At 35.2% G+C, this 14410-nt stretch overlaps 3 protein-coding genes and 1 pseudogene across 3 annotated transcripts; all 4 read left to right on the forward strand.

Annotated features, from left to right (window-relative positions):
- Nucleotides 1-327: 327 nt before the first annotated feature.
- On the forward strand, nucleotides 328-1203 carry LOC132862294 (protein BTG1-like). Its single transcript, XM_060894247.1, has 2 exons — nucleotides 328-445; nucleotides 968-1203. The coding sequence occupies exons 1-2, from the start codon at nucleotides 328-330 to the stop codon at nucleotides 1201-1203; spliced, it is 354 nt and encodes a 117-aa protein (XP_060750230.1).
- A 3660-nt stretch (nucleotides 1204-4863) lies between these two features.
- Nucleotides 4864-5739, forward strand: LOC132862408 (protein BTG1-like). The gene is made up of 2 exons (XM_060894410.1): nucleotides 4864-4981; nucleotides 5504-5739. Exons 1-2 carry the CDS (start codon nucleotides 4864-4866, stop codon nucleotides 5737-5739), a joined length of 354 nt encoding a protein of 117 aa, XP_060750393.1.
- A 2902-nt stretch (nucleotides 5740-8641) lies between these two features.
- On the forward strand, nucleotides 8642-11485 carry LOC132862503 (mimecan-like; annotated as a pseudogene).
- A 1319-nt stretch (nucleotides 11486-12804) lies between these two features.
- On the forward strand, nucleotides 12805-13680 carry LOC132862409 (protein BTG1-like). The gene is made up of 2 exons (XM_060894411.1): nucleotides 12805-12922; nucleotides 13445-13680. The coding sequence occupies exons 1-2, from the start codon at nucleotides 12805-12807 to the stop codon at nucleotides 13678-13680; spliced, it is 354 nt and encodes a 117-aa protein (XP_060750394.1).
- Nucleotides 13681-14410: the final 730 nt, after the last annotated feature.

Consider the following 14410-nt stretch of genomic DNA (forward strand, 5'->3'; position numbering starts at 1 on the left):
AACGAATTGGAGGGCATTCCACCACCTCCAGAGAGCCTGCATGTTGCAGGAACCTGATGGAACCTTTGCGACAACCAGAGAGTTTAAGTTAGAAAGAGCAGGAAATTTGTCCGCACTTGCTTCAACGTCAGAGCTGATAATTACACTGTACTCACTGAGTATTTTTAAATATAAATCGCTTCAAATCCTTCTTTGTTTTGTATATTATATATTTAATCAGGTAACTCTTTCATCCTGAACAGTAACAGACGTTTTTCCCGACTGTGGCTCTAATACATCGCCATTCTAATCCATCGGTCTTTTTACAGGTGTTGCTGTTCGGCAAACATGAGAACAGAAGTCTCTACAGCTGCTAATTTTGTTAGCAGTCTGGTCAGGATGACTGGCCTTCTTACTGAAGATCAACTTCATCACTTAAACTTTTCCCTGCAGAAGACGCTACTTGGTACGAGGAGTTTCAATATTCATTACAGCCTGTTTTTTTTTTCCTTCTAGTCATTCACATTTCTACAGATAGTTTTATCAGACACGTATTGACTAGATAAATACATTGAGTTATTTTTTTATACTATAAAATTAGTTATTATATAGTTATTAGTTACTGGGCTTTCTAAAGTTCTACATTGTGTCTGCCCTGAAAGGGAAACAAATTTAAACGAAAACAGAACAAAGCGAGAATTTTGAATCTGCTGTAGGCCTTGCATATACAAGTACATCTTGGTATAACTAAAAAAACTAAAAAAACTAAACTAAAAAAATAACTAAAAAAAAAAAACTATAAGTTTTTAAAAAATGTATTAATACTACAGCCATAATTCACTTAGTCTAGTGCCTGATTCTAGACCTGGGTGGTTGTAGAGTGAGTAGTGCTTGTAGGCTGCTTGTGGGTGGTGAAGGCGGCGTGACAGAAAATAGAAAATAGTATTGAGGATCCTTTCTTATCTTGCTCTACCTTTGTTTCTTTCAGAGTACTACGAGCAACACTGGTTTCCCCAAGATCCTTGCAGAGGGTCAGGCTACAGATGCTTGCGCATCAACCACAAAATGGACCCTTTGATAGGCAAAGCTGCCTGGGCCGTTGGCATTACACAGGAGAAAATCTTTTCCCTGCTTCCATGTGAGCTAACACTGTGGGTGGACCCCAATGAAGTGTCGTATCGCATTGGTGAAAATGGATCCAGTTGTGTTCTTTATGCGTCCTGATCACCTGCCATATCTTACAACACTGCAAACATTCAAGAAGTCAGCTGTAAAGCAAAACTATGCCCTGAACAATCAATATGATGAAGAACTTTCCACGTTATTTTCATCTGTATGCTACCATTTTTTTTTTACATGTATAAAACTACTCATGAATTAACGTGTTGGTGTTTTTTGTAACAATTGTAGTAGTCAAATATCTTATTCAGGGGATGTGACACAAATCTGTACAGTTGCTCAGTCATTTTAACATTGTTAATAGTGAATTGGGGTTAAGCTTGACTAGTTGGTATATTACAAATTGGGCTGCATTCCACTTCTTAATACACTTTTGTCAACTTCACTTTTACCAGGTCCCACTCTGTCACCTTTTTAAAGGTCATTTCAGTAGTTTATCGCAAGTGAAATTTGATAATGAATGTCCTGGCAGTCTAAGGGATCATCATTCGTGTGCCAGTATTTCACATGAGAAGATCATCTATTTGATGTTGTATTAATTTGTAAAATAGCTATTTTTAATTCCAGAAACTCAAAAATATGGCATACCTTTGCCTTTTTGGACAATGAATTGGAGGCCATTCCACCACTTCCAGAGAGCCTACATGTTGTGCATCTCCATGTCTTTTCATTATTCATTACTTAAACATATATAATCATGCCTAGTCAGCGCTTGGCAGTAATATAATCTTTGTAATAGTTATAATATTTAATATTTATAATATATGTACATCTGTTTTCTGGTCATGAATATTATTCAGTAGTTTCAAAATATTCTAGGGTGTAAATACCTAATAAGCAATCCCAAGTTTACAGTGGCAAAAAAAAAAACAAATAAAAAATCTAAATTAACCTTAGCAATATCCATGAACAAATTGATACAGCACACTGGTATTTTTTATTTCTTAATAAGATATAATTTTTTATTTAATTTTTTATGTACTTTTTTAAATAAAGGATAACAATATTTGATTGATTGCATTCACTCTGTTTACTTTTAGGACTTAGGAGTGTGAAAATCTGATGATGTTTTGGGTGATATTTATGCAAAAATATAGAATTTTCTAAAGAGTTCACAAACTTTCAAACTGTAAAGGTTTCAATTCAATAAATATATGTTATTTTTACCATAACTTTTTCAAATATCTAAGCAATGGTATGCAGGAGACAGCAGTGCAACCCATGTTCATGTTGGGACAAACATTCTGATGCACAACCAATTCAACAAACTGGAACTGACCTGGAAACTGAAAAGGACACATTTAAGAAGCATTAAAGAGCATAGTACATTATATATAAACCAATCTTTATTTTTCCTTCTTCTTAACTTCTTTCTTTACTCTTAAATATTTGGTTGGCCCTCATCCAAGGAAAAGGTCATTGCAGCCACAGACTATGAAACAGTGGGTAATGCAGGTGATGAAGGCCCTGAATTCATTATTCATTACTTAAACATACATAATCATACCTAATCAGCACTTGGCAGTAACTTGGCAGTAATATAATCTTTGTAATATTTATAATATTTAATATTTCTAATATATCTGTTTTCTTGTCATGAATATTATTCAGTAGTTTCAAAAGAATGTATGGTGTAAATACCCAATAAGCAATCCCAAGGTGACAGTGGCAAAAAAAAAAAAAAAAAAAAAAAATCTAAATGAGCCTTAAAAATATCCTTGATCAAATTGACACAGCACACTGTTATTTTTTTTCCTTGAAGCGTAAAGAACTTGACAGATAATGTACAGTCCCTTGCACAATTATTCACCATTCTCATAATATAATTTAATACAAAATTTTATACTGCAATTTATAACCTGAAAAAAATGTTAAGACTACATAGTAGGGGTGCTGTGAAAAGCATTTGCTACTCTATTAAAGATGGAACATACCATAATAAATTTGCTCATGATACTGGATGAAACTGAAATTAGATTTCACATGGGATGCAAATGATTTATATTATTAATTAATAAACAGAAAGAAAAAGAAGAAAATAGTGCCAGACTTTATGGTTATTCACTGAATTGTATTTTTCTATTATGTCCATGGGTTGAAAAAATATAAAGAATCAGACAACCAAGCTTTTGCCTAAAAAGAAAATAATGGTATTTTGTTTCTCCATGCAGAATAAGTAGTTAATACATCATGGCAGACAACATGCTTCCCTAATAAACTATATTAATATTTAGATCAGAAATGGGCAATAGGCTAATGAAATAGGAACAATTGTTTTGTCATTTGTTAATAATACACTGTCCGAAACAAAAATTAAATTGTACAGCATTTAACATCTATTCTGAATTTTCTTCCAGTCTGTAATAAAGAACAGGGGATGTGATCATTCACGTTATAGCACTCATGTGTGATTTTTGTTTATGTATGTGGGTTTGTACTTTTACTCGGTTCATAGTTAATTATGGTTGAATTATGAAATGCAATACACCTGCTGTATCATATTTGATACACATATATTCAACATTATTTTAAAATAACATTCTGTACAAATATCAATTTAATATTAGTTGCTTCAATATATATAACCTAACAATAAATATATGCTATTTTTACCGTAACTTTTTCAAAATGAGCAAAGATGTCCCTTCAAAAAACATAAAGTCAGTCCATGAAGACAGCCGTATTGGAAAAGACATCCTAAAGCCTGCTTTTGACTGCAGGGCTTAGTGACGTCCACTAGGGGGCAGAAGACAAGTCTCAGATTGTATACAACAGGTTTTTGAAGAATGTAATGATAATGCAGGTGTTCCAGAGGTCTCAGAATCTCATGTATCAAATATAATGCATTTACCATTTTAGGGTTCAGACCAAATGTGGAGCAAATTTGACTAGATTTTAAATACATAAAGCTTTTTAATCAACTGATAAGAGTAATGTGCTTTTTGTCCCCCAACAAAATCCTTTCTAGGTTCCTCACATAGGTATATTATATAGATATATTACTTGTTTTTTTTTTCAGGTTACTAACTGCAGCTTTTTGCTCTGTACAATTGGACATTAGAGGTTTGTTAGACATAACCTTTCTTTTATATGGTCAAGTGCTAATAAGGAAAGACAGCAAAAGTTAAGGACAGGAAAAGAATGAAAGAGACGTCTAATTTGACACAAGAATTTATTATAATAATACACTGTCCGAAACGAAAATTAAATTGTACAGCATTTAACATCTATTCTGAATTTTCTTCCAGTCTGTAATAAAGAACAGGGGATGTGATTATTCACGTTATAGCAGTCATGTGTGATTTTTGTTTATGTATGTGGGTTTGTACTTTTACTCGGTTCATAGTTAATTAGTGTTAAATGTTGAATTTAAATTGAAATGAAAACACTGTGTGACGTCACTTGAATGACTGATGACGTTTCCGCGTATTCAGATGGAACCTTTGCGACAACCAGAGAGTTTAAGTTAGAAAGAGCAGGAAATTTGTCCGCACTTGCTTCAACGTCAGAGCTGATAATTACACTGTACTCACAGAGTATTTTTAAATATAAATCGCTTCAAATCCTTCTTTGTTTTGTATATTATATATTTAATCAGGTAACTCTTTCATCCTGAACAGTAACAGACGTTTTTCCCGACTGTGGCTCTAATACATCGCCATTCTAATCCATCGGTCTTTTTACAGGTGTTGCTGTTCGGCAAACATGAGAACAGAAGTCTCTACAGCTGCTAATTTTGTTAGCAGTCTGGTCAGGATGACTGGCCTTCTTACTGAAGATCAGCTTCATCACTTAAACTTTTCCCTGCAGAAGACGCTACTTGGTACGAGGAGTTTCAATATTCATTACAGCCTGTTTTTTTTTTTCCTTCTAGTCATTCACATTTCTACAGATAGTTTTATCAGACACGTATTGACTAGATAAATACATTGAGTTATTTTTTTATACTATAAAATTAGTTATTATATAGTTATTAGTTACTGGGCTTTCTAAAGTTCTACATTGTGTCTGCCCTGAAAGGGAAACAAATTTAAACGAAAACAGAACAAAGCGAGAATTTTGAATCTGCTGTAGGCCTTGCATATACAAGTACATCTTGGTATAACTAAAAAAACTAAAAAAACTAAACTAAAAAAATAACTAAAAAAAAAAACTAAAAGTTTTTAAAAAATGTATTAATACTACAGCCATAATTCACTTAGTCTAGTGCCTGATTCTAGACCTGGGTGGTTGTAGAGTGAGTAGTGCTTGTAGGCTGCTTGTGGGTGGTGAAGGCGGCGTGACAGAAAATAGAAAATAGTATTGAGGATCCTTTCTTATCTTGCTTTACCTTTTTTTCTTTCAGAGTACTACGAGCAACACTGGTTTCCCCAAGATCCTTGCAGAGGGTCAGGCTACAGATGCTTGCGCATCAACCACAAAATGGACCCTTTGATAGGCAAAGCTGCCTGGGCCGTTGGCATTACACAGGAGAAAATCTTTTCCCTGCTTCCATGTGAGCTAACACTGTGGGTGGACCCCAATGAAGTGTCGTATCGCATTGGTGAAAATGGATCCAGTTGTGTTCTTTATGCGTCCTGATCACCTGCCATATCTTACAACACTGCAAACATTCAAGAAGTCAGCTGTAAAGCAAAACTATGCCCTGAACAATCAGTATGATGAAGAATTTTCCACGTTATTTTCCTCTGGATGCTACCATTTTTTTTTTTCATGTATAAAACTACTCATGAATTAAAGTGTTGGTGTTTTTTGTAACAATTGTAGTAGTCAAATATCTTATTCAGGGGATGTGACACAAATCTGTACAGTTGCTCAATCATTTTAACATTGTTAATAGTGATTTGGGGTTAAGCATGACTAGTTGGTATGTTACAACTTGGGCTACATTCCACTCCTTAATATACTTTTGTCAACTTCACTCTTACCAGTTCCCACTCTGTCACCTTTTTAAAGGTCATTTTTTTCAAAGTGAAGATCCATTTGATCATTCGCTTGAGAGTTCTCAATCTCTCAAGCGACACTGTAAATGTTTCAATTCTATTAGATTGGAATCAGTTTAAAATTATATTATGATGACCTTTTCATTTGTAATTAGGTCAATAAATAATAAAAACTTATATAAAATTGGCACTTTTGCAGGAGTAATGCAGGTTGAATTATGAAATGCAATACACCTGCTGTATCATATTTGATACACATATATTCAACATTATTTTACAATAACATTCTGTACAAATATCAATTTATTATTAGTTGCTTCAATATATATAACCTAACAATAAATATATGCTATTTTTACCGTAACCTTTTCAAAATGAGCAAAGATGTCCCTTCAAAAAACATAAAGTCAGTCCATGAAGACAGCCGTATTGGAAAAGACATCCTAAAGCCTGTTTTTGACTGCAGGGCTTAGAGACGTCCACTAGGGGGCAGAAGAGAAGTCTCAGATTGTATACAACAGGTTTTTGAGGAATGTAATGATAATGCAGGTGTTCCAGAGGTCTCAGAATCTCATGTATCAAATATAATACATTTACCATTTTAGGGTTCAGACCAAATGTGGAGCAAATTTGACTAGATTTTAAATACATAAAGCTTTTTAATCAACTGATAAGAGTAATGTGCTTTTTGTCCCCCAACAAAATCCTTTCTAGGTTCCTCACATAGGTATATTATATAGGTATATTAGTGTTTTTTATTCAGGTTACTCAGACTCTCTTGGTCCGACAAGCAAAAACACAATTTGTACATTTACTGTAGGCCATTTTTGTTATTAACTCATTTTGAGAAACCACTTTATTCTGGTAAGGGTTGTGGTGCATCTTTAGATCCTATGCTGGGAATGCTGGAAGCAAACAGGACCCAACAAAATTCTTCCTAGTTTGCTGAGGTTTATAGGTTAAATGTGCAAAAAGTGTACAAAACGCACATTAGAGGTTTGTTAGATATAACCTTTCTGTTATATGGTCAAGTGCTAATAAGGAAAGACAGCAAAAGTTAAGGACAGGAAAAGAATAAAAGAGACGTCTAATTTGACACAAGAATTTATTATCTAGACTCAATTGAAATTTGATAATGAATGCATCAGCACACTGGCATGAATGCATGAATGCATTAGCTTAGTGTTTGAGGTGTTGGTTTACCAATTGGAAGGTTGTGAGTTTGTATCCCAAGTCCAGAAAGCTACCACTTTAACCCTTAATTTCTCATTTTTGTAAAGTGTAAGTCACTTTGGAAAAGGGCGTCATCTAAAAGTCTGTATGTACTCATATTAGGGACCTACAGCTCATATTAAGGCATTTATAGTGTGCTGATACAAGTCAAACAGGATAAAAAAATAATGGTATGACAATGCTTCACTTCACTGATATAGTTTCTGCTGTATCTCATATCACAAAAGCTAGATCACTTTAGACAATGCAAAATTTACAGTGTACATAATTCATATGTATAATACAGCAAGACACATGAGCTTCTTATACTGATTTTTCCAGAATATCATTCAATATATTTCAATGTCCATTCGTAAAAGGTTAATCTGTTAAAGGTTACTGATATATGATGGTCATTAATAAGTGCTGTTGATTTTCTTCTTTTGTGACTCAACACACAGTCTGTAGCATCTGTGGGAGAATTAAATATTTGCCCCAGATGGAGGTTTTGAACAGTTTGCAGTTGCACACAAATCAGAAAAAGAACTTGACATGTTGTCAGAGCCTCCTCTATGAAATACAACATATGGATTTAAGACCACTCACTCATCTCATTTTCTACCGCTTATCCGAACTACCTCGGGTCACGGGGAGCCTGTGCCTATCTCAGGCGTCATCGGGCATCAAGGCAGGATACACCCTGGACGGTGTGCCAACCAACCGCAGGGCACACGCACACACACACACACACTCATTCACTCACGCAATCACACACTACGGACAATTTTCCAGAGATGCCAATCTACCATGCGTGTCTTTGGACCGGGGGAGGAAACCAGAGTACCCGGAGGAAACCCCCGAGGCACGGGGAGAACATGCAAACTCCACACACACAAGGTGGAGGTGGGAATCGAACCCCGACCCTGGCGGTGTGAGGCAAACGTGCTAACCACTAAGCCACCGTGCCCCCCGGATTTAAGACCAGTTTATGGTAATTCAGTTAGTTTACTGACAGCTTTATTCTTATTGGCTGTCAGAGCAAATGACATATAGAAGTCATACTTTGCAAAATCTGATGTACTTTTGCAACTAGTATATGTATCATATCTATCAGTGAAATGAAAGGTTTCACTGCTGTGAGGGTTATTCTAAATTATGTGTTGCATCTAGATTAAGAATTGCTTTTTTATCTTTTTTTTATTTTTAACTATGTAGCTGCTTAACCTTCTGTGGGGTGTTGACTGATAGGTGTATTGAGATGCAAGCTGAGTCTGCCAGGCTTCCCTTTAATAAATTTTGCATCTGTCCAAGGGTTCACAGTTCGTATGATGCAGGTACTGCAAGGGCATCCAACAGCACACAGTGAGTTAAAGGCTGTCACAGTAGTTCATAGGCAGGGCCCCCACAAAATTACTTTAAAGGCTCTCGGTGAAGACACAGATCTAAACACTTATGGTCTTGCTCAATACTACTTCTGAATTGTAGAAAATGGACCTACAGATGTTATTATTCTCCTTTCTGCTTCTACCATGGATGTTATGTGCAGCAGCACAAAATGATCAAATGGATCTTCAAGAGAATGGTTTTCTGAAAGGGGATTTAGAGGAGTGGCAGTAAGAGGATAGCATTTTCATGGAGGTAAAGAAAAAAAGGTAAGAAGCCCAATAAAGTCTAACTGAATCCAGGACAGGATGTTTTTTAACAGTGCATGTTGACTATGTGCTAGCATGTTTGTAAGAATTTACTTGCAGATTTTACCTTTAGAAGAAAATATATTTTAATGCAGTACTTTATATCATTGAACCATTTTCCTCAATTTATACACAAGAAAATTCTGAAATAAAAGTGCATCATACCAGATACTGTATGAAAAATCTAAGAAATGTTATGCAGAAGACAGCAGTGCAACCCACGTCCATGCTGGGACAAACATTCTGTTGCACACGCACTTCAACAAACTGGAACTGAACTGGAAACTGGAAAGGACACATTTAAGAAGCATTAAAGAGCATAGTACATTATATATAAACCAATCTTTATTTTTCCTTCTTCTTAACTTCTTTCTTTACTCTTAAATTTTTGGTTGGCCCTCGTTCAAGGAAAAGGTCATTGCAGCACCAGACTATGAAACAGTGGATAATGCAGGTGATGAAGGCTCAGCGGTAGAGAAAAAGAAGCAGGTGATTGTTAAATGTATATATAAAAACATACATCAATGATAATATTCAAGTTAGAATAGTATTTACAGTAAGATGATGTCAATGATTTCCTCCTAGATCTTCCCACTTTCTTGCTGAGTGTACAAGTATGCTTCTCTGGATCTGTGTATTGTGAAGAGGTCAGCCCAGAATTGAAAATCAGTGCCGGCTCTGCCAAAGGAAACCACATACCTTTATGCATGCATCAATAAAATCTCCAAAATCACCAACAAGGATTTTGCTGCTTGTAAGGAAAATTATAGAGAGAGTGGCTAAAGTGAATGCAATGTGTATTATCTGGCCCTGAATTAGTGTAGTCAGAATAATGAATGATATTTTCTGAAAGGCAACATCTGAAGTCAGCACACAGCTCTTGCAAAGGAAAGAGTTTTGACCTATTAAAGCATGCTTCCCAAAGCATAAAGTCAGATATTTCATTCACTTCTTATGTGCTGCAATTAGTCACTGCACCACTCTGACAGAACTTTGGAAAAAAGCATATTTTAAGATATGATACTTCTCTACTTCCTACGAAGGCTGAGAAAGGCACCTATCCCTCCCCCCATCCTGGCCATGTTCTACAGAGGGAACATTGAGAGCATTCTGAGCAGATGCATCACTGTCTGGTTTGGGAACTGTACGATCTCGGATCGCAAACCCTGCAGCGGATAGTGAGGACAGCTGAGAAGATCCTTGGGGTCTCTCTTCCCTCTATCATGGACACTTACACCACACGCTGCATCCGCAAAGCCAACAGCATTGTGGATGACCTCACACACACTCTTCACCCTACTGCCGTCTGGAAAAAGGTACCGAAGCTTTCGGGCCCTCACGACCAGTCTGTGTAACAGTTTCTTCCCACAAGCCATCAGACTTCTCAATAACTGAACTGAACTGTACTGAGCACAACATATGCACACACATCATCTGTATGGACTGCACAGACCCACACAAAACACACACACTGACACATCAAACTGTTTACATGCTGCTTACATCCATCAAACTGTTTCCATGCTGTTTTGCACACTTTTTTGTTCTTTTGCACAAACTGTCCAACATTTCAGCCGTTTTGCACATACTGTACAATATTTCAGTCATTTGGTGTTTTTGCACAATTCTATATATTATCTCAAGGACCTGCTGCTAAGAAACTGTGTTCATTCTAATGTTACCACACGAAATATTGTTTGAACATTCGGTATTCACACACAGTATTTACACTGGTCGGCACTGTTTCTGTTTACTGTTTATTGTCTTTTGTGTATTGTATTTATTGTCTTTTGTGTATTGTATTTTTTGCCATTTTTGTATTGTCTTGTAACTTTTTGTCTGCACTGTCTTTCGTCCTGCACTGTCTCTTGTCCTGTCTTGTCTGTCTTGTTTGTCTTGTCCTGCACTGTTTGCACCAGGTTGCACAGTTGCACTTTATGTGGCTAAGACTACTTACTAAGTCCTTATAGCCCTGTCTTTGTTTTATGTAGCACCATGATCCTGGATAAACGTTGTCTCATTTCGCTATGTACTGCAACAGCTATACTGTATATGGTTGAAATGACAATAAAAGCTTCTTGACTTGACTTGACTTAACTTATAGGCACATTTAAAAAATTGTTCTGACCAGCAATCTAATTTCGGAAATAGAGGACATAGTTCTTTAAACTGGACCAACTGGAGGAACTATCACTGGCTGGGAACCAAGTAACTAAATTAAAATCGCAATAGACCCAAAATGGCATCAGATCAACAATTTTAAAGGTATTGAATGCATCATAACGTGTGCCAGTATTTCACATGACAAGATCATCTATTTGATGTTGTTTTAATTTGTAAAATAAGTATTTTTAATTCCAGAAACTCAAAAAGATGCCATACCTTTACCTAATTTGTGACAACGAATTGGAGGGCATTCCACCACCTCCAGAGAGCCTGCATGTTGTGCATCTTCATGTCTTTTCATTATTCATTACTTAAACATACATAATCATGCTTAGTCAGTAACTTGGCAGTAATATAATCTTTGTAATATTTATAATATTTAATATTTATAATATATCTGTTTTCTTGTCATGAATATTATTCAGTAGTTTCAAAAGAATCTATGGTGTAAATACCTAATAAGCAATCCCAAGGTGACAGTGGCAAAAAAAAATGAAATAAAATAAAATAAAATCTAAATGAGCCTTAAAAATATCCTTGATCAAATTGACACAGCACACTATTATTTTTTATTCCTTGAAGCGTAAAGAACTTGACAGATGATGTACAGTCCCTTGCACAATTATTCACCATTCTCATAATATAATTTAATACTAAATTTTATACTGCAATTTATAACCTGAAAAAAATGTTAAGACTACATAGTAGGGGTGCTGTGAAAAGCATTTGCTACTCTATTAAAGATGGAACATACCATAAAAAAATTGCTCATGATACTGGATGAAACTGAAATTAGATTACACATGGGATGCAAATGATTTATATTAGTAATTAATAAAAAGAAAAAAAATTAAAAAATAGTGCCAGACTTTATGGTTATTCACTGAATTGTATTTTTCTATCATGTCCATGGGTTGAAAATATATAAAGAATCAGACAACCAAGCTTTTGCCTAAAAAGAAAATAATGGTATTTTGTTTCTCCATGCAGAATAAGTAGTTAATACATCATGGCAGACAACATGCTTCCCTAATAAACTATATTAATATTTAGATCAGAAATGGGCAATAGGCTAATGAAATAGGAACAAGTGTTTTGTCGTTTGTTAATAATACACTGTCCGAAACGAAAATTAAATTGTACAGCATTTAACATCTATTCTGAATTTTCTTCCAGTCTGTAATAAAGAACAGGGGATGTGATCATTCACGTTATAGCAGTCATGTGTGATTTTTGTTTATGTATGTGGGTTTGTACTTTTACTCGGTTCATAGTTAATTAGTGTTAAATGTTTTCATTTAAATTGAAATGAAAACACTGTGTGACGTCACTTGAATGACTGATGACGTTTCCGCGTATTCAGATGGAACCTTTGCGACAACCAGAGAGTTTAAGTTAGAAAGAGCAGGAAATTTGTCCGCACTTGCTTCAACGTCAGAGCTGATAATTACACTGTACTCACAGAGTATTTTTAAATATAAATCGCTTCAAATCCTTCTTTGTTTTGTATATTATATATTTAATCAGGTAACTCTTTCATCCTGAACAGTAACAGACGTTTTTCCCGACTGTGGCTCTAATACATCGCCATTCTAATCCATCGGTCTTTTTACAGGTGTTGCTGTTCGGCAAACATGAGAACAGAAGTCTCTACAGCTGCTAATTTTGTTAGCAGTCTGGTCAGGATGACTGGCCTTCTTACTGAAGATCAACTTCATCACTTAAACTTTTCCCTGCAGAAGACGCTACTTGGTACGAGGAGTTTCAATATTCATTACAGCCTGTTTTTTTTTTTCCTTCTAGTCATTCACATTTCTACAGATAGTTTTATCAGACACGTATTGACTAGATAAATACATTGAGTTATTTTTTTATACTATAAAATTAGTTATTATATAGTTATTAGTTACTGGGCTTTCTAAAGTTCTACATTGTGTCTGCCCTGAAAGGGAAACAAATTTAAACGAAAACAGAACAAAGCGAGAATTTTGAATCTGCTGTAGGCCTTGCATATACAAGTACATCTTGGTATAACTAAAAAAACTAAAAAAACTAAACTAAAAAAATAACTAAAAAAAAAAACTATAAGTTTTTAAAAAATGTATTAATACTACAGCCATAATTCACTTAGTCTAGTGCCTGATTCTAGACCTGGGTGGTTGTAGAGTGAGTAGTGCTTGTAGGCTGCTTGTGGGTGGTGAAGGCGGCGTGACAGAAAATAGAAAATAGTATTGAGGATCCTTTCTTATCTTGCTTTACCTTTTTTTCTTTCAGAGTACTACGAGCAACACTGGTTTCCCCAAGATCCTTGCAGAGGGTCAGGCTACAGATGCTTGCGCATCAACCACAAAATGGACCCTTTGATAGGCAAAGCTGCCTGGGCCGTTGGCATTACACAGGAGAAAATCTTTTCCCTGCTTCCATGTGAGCTAACACTGTGGGTGGACCCCAATGAAGTGTCGTATCGCATTGGTGAAAATGGATCCAGTTGTGTTCTTTATGCGTCCTGATCACCTGCCATATCTTACAACACTGCAAACATTCAAGAAGTCAGCTGTAAAGCAAAACTATGCCTTGAACAATCAGTATGATGAAGAATTTTCCACGTTATTTTCCTCTGGATGCTACCATTTTTTTTTTCATGTATAAAACTACTCATGAATTAAAGTGTTGGTGTTTTTTGTAACAATTGTAGTAGTCAAATATCTTATTCAGGAGATGTGACACAAATCTGTACAGTTGCTCAATAATTTTAACATTGTTAATAGTGATTTGGGGTTAAGCATGACTAGTTGGTATGTTACAACTTGGGCTACATTCCACTCCTTAATATACTTTTGTCAACTTCTCTCATACCAGTTCCCACTCTGTCACCTTTTTAAAGGTCATTTTTTTCAAAGTGAAGATCTATTTGATCATTCGCTTGAGAGTTCTCAATCTCTCAAGCGACACTGTAAATGTTTCAATTCTATTAGATTGGAATCAGTTTAAAATTATATTATGATGACCTTTTCATTTGTAATTAGGTCAATAAATAATAAAAACTTATATAAACTTGGCACTTTTGCAGGAGTAATGCAGGTTGAATTATGAAATGCAATACACCTGCTGTATCATATTTCATACACATATATTCAACATTATTTTAAAATAACATTCTGTACAAATATCAATTTAATATTAGTTGCTTCAATATATATAACCCAGCTATAAATATATGCTATTTTTACCGTAACTTTT

The sequence above is a fragment of the Tachysurus vachellii genome, chromosome 19, assembly GCF_030014155.1.
Source record: "Tachysurus vachellii isolate PV-2020 chromosome 19, HZAU_Pvac_v1, whole genome shotgun sequence".
In the NCBI taxonomy this organism is placed as follows: Eukaryota; Metazoa; Chordata; class Actinopteri; order Siluriformes; family Bagridae; genus Tachysurus; species Tachysurus vachellii.